The sequence below is a fragment of the Mus caroli genome, chromosome 19 (assembly GCF_900094665.2).
Source record: "Mus caroli chromosome 19, CAROLI_EIJ_v1.1, whole genome shotgun sequence".
In the NCBI taxonomy this organism is placed as follows: domain Eukaryota; kingdom Metazoa; phylum Chordata; class Mammalia; order Rodentia; family Muridae; genus Mus; species Mus caroli.
In genome coordinates, this window is record NC_034588.1 from 40,872,571 (window position 1) to 40,874,678 (window position 2,108).

Genomic DNA, 2,108 nt, shown 5'->3' on the forward strand with positions numbered 1-2,108 from the left:
ATCCCTGACGTGCCCTTGAAGTCATGGGGTGACACTGAGTGGAGGTCAAGAAGCTAATAAAAATAAGAAGGGGAAGGAAGATCAAGAATATGACACACGAGGGACCAGACGATTATATTTCAACCAATGGCAGCAGCCAGTTGGGGTGGCACCAAATTCTCTTTGACTAAGGATGAGGTCAGAGTTGACAAAGCATCATTGGCATTTTGTCCTGGTAAAGACCAGCCCTGGGGCCACTGAGATAATGGTATCTGAGGCATCCCATCACTCTGGCTTAGTCTCCATTTGACCATCTTGCCTCCTGGCCTCCCCTTCACTCGACTAAACCCAGGGCTGGACCTAGGCCAACCACCTTTGCACACCTTGTCCCATACTGGCGGCAGATAAAAGGCACATGAGGAAATAGAAGCCAGTCACTCCATGTCAGCCAGAGCCTTTAAATATGCTTGGGGTGAGGACTCACACACACACGCGTGTGCATGCGCGCACACACACACACCAAGGGTGAACTTGGATAACCACCCTGGGTGGAAGGCACACGGGAGGGGTTTGTGCCAACGCCTCGCTTGTTTTGCAGAAACAGGATCTGCGGCAGAAGCCTCCTCTGCTCTGCAGCCCCGAACGCCACAACTTTAAGTCCTTGGAAGATCTTCCCGGCCTCCAAGAACCAGCATGCCAGGGCACCTGCTGCGAGAAGAGGTAAGCTTCCATGCAGTGTGTGCAAGCCCAGACTGGGCCTCTAGTAAATTACCTGGTGTGGAAGATTTGAGAGTTCCTTTTAAAAAGCTGTGCCGCCTTCCACTGTTTGAGGAGGTGGGACTCTAACCTGCAGATTTTTCTTCTTCCCCCACTTTTAGTCTTCTTTTTCCTTTGTCATGTGTATTTGTACTGTGCATGTGTGTGCATGTGTGTCTGCATGCTTAGAGGCATATTGTGTGGGGGTGTAACTGCTTGTAAGTGGATATGAGTGTAGAGACCCACAGTTGATGTTGGGAGTCATCGTTGATCATTCTTGAGGTTTATTTTCATTTTTACGCATATGGATGGTTTTTCTTCACGTGTGTCTGAGTATCCAGATAGGCCAGAATAGGGAATCAGGTGGTGGATGGTTGTTAGCCTCCACGTGGGTGCTGGGAACTGAACCTGGTTGCTCTGCAAAAACAATGTTTTTAACTGTCCCATCCCAGTGATTCCTCTGATTCACGGAGACAAATCCTCACAGTTAAGCCAGAACCCTCTGATATGGCTAGCTTTGCTAGCCAGTTTTACCATCCACCAGACCTACAGGCCAGCTTCCATGCCCAACATAACTTACATGAGTTCTGGAGAGCTGAACTCTGGTCCACATGCTTGTGTGGCAAGCATTTTAACCCCTGAGTAGTGTCTGCAACCCCCCAACCTGTGTTTCTTAAGCTTATCAAAAAGAAAACCTACAACAAACTTACAGATCTAATTGGGAAGCACTGTGTTCTTCAAAAAAAAAAAATGGTAAAGGTATTTGAGCAACTGAAAAACCTATTGAGCAATTGAAAAACCCTGGCTTTGGCAAGAAAGAAGCAGATAAAATGAAAAGGGCAACCTTACAAATGCACTTGACACATTGCTGCAGCCTGGTCTTGAGGTTCGTCTCTGAAGGAAAGCTATTCATGCTAGACCTTTGTGGTTAGCCTATCAAGATGGCCACTCTCTAAGAAAGCCCTGATTAGAAGGAGATTTAAGTTTATATGTGTTCCTCAGCTGGGTCACAAGAAACCCAAATGGATGCAGAATTTTAAAAAAGGAAAAAGAAGACCTAGGTAATGGTGACACATGCCTTAAACCCCAACTGCCAGGAGGCAGGGCCAGTTGGATTTCTATGAGTTTGAGGCCAGCCGACTCTACAGAGTGAGTTCCAGGACAGCCTGAGCTAGAGAAACCTTATCTTGAAAAACAGAAAGAAAGAAAGAAAGAAAGAAAGAGAGAGAGAGAGAGAGAGAGAGAGAGAGAGAGAGAGAGAGAGAGAGAGAGAGAGAGAGGGAGGGGGGAAGTAAGAAGTCATAAAATATAAAGAATTTTATGAAGGAGCAAACAGTTGAGCCTACAAATAATTCAGAAGCCTGTTTGAACTA

General features: G+C 46.4%; 1 protein-coding gene across 1 annotated transcript in view; it reads left to right on the top strand.

Moving 5' to 3' along the window:
- Nucleotides 1-444: 444 nt before the first annotated feature.
- LOC110285787 (acyl-CoA desaturase 3) overlaps nucleotides 445-2,108 on the top strand; it is a 35,044-nt gene continuing 33,380 nt past the window's right edge. The window contains exon 1 of the mRNA XM_021152193.1: nucleotides 445-699. Coding sequence (XP_021007852.1) covers nucleotides 673-699 — 27 coding nt within the window. The 5' untranslated portion in view covers nucleotides 445-672. The remainder of the gene's footprint in view (nucleotides 700-2,108) is intronic.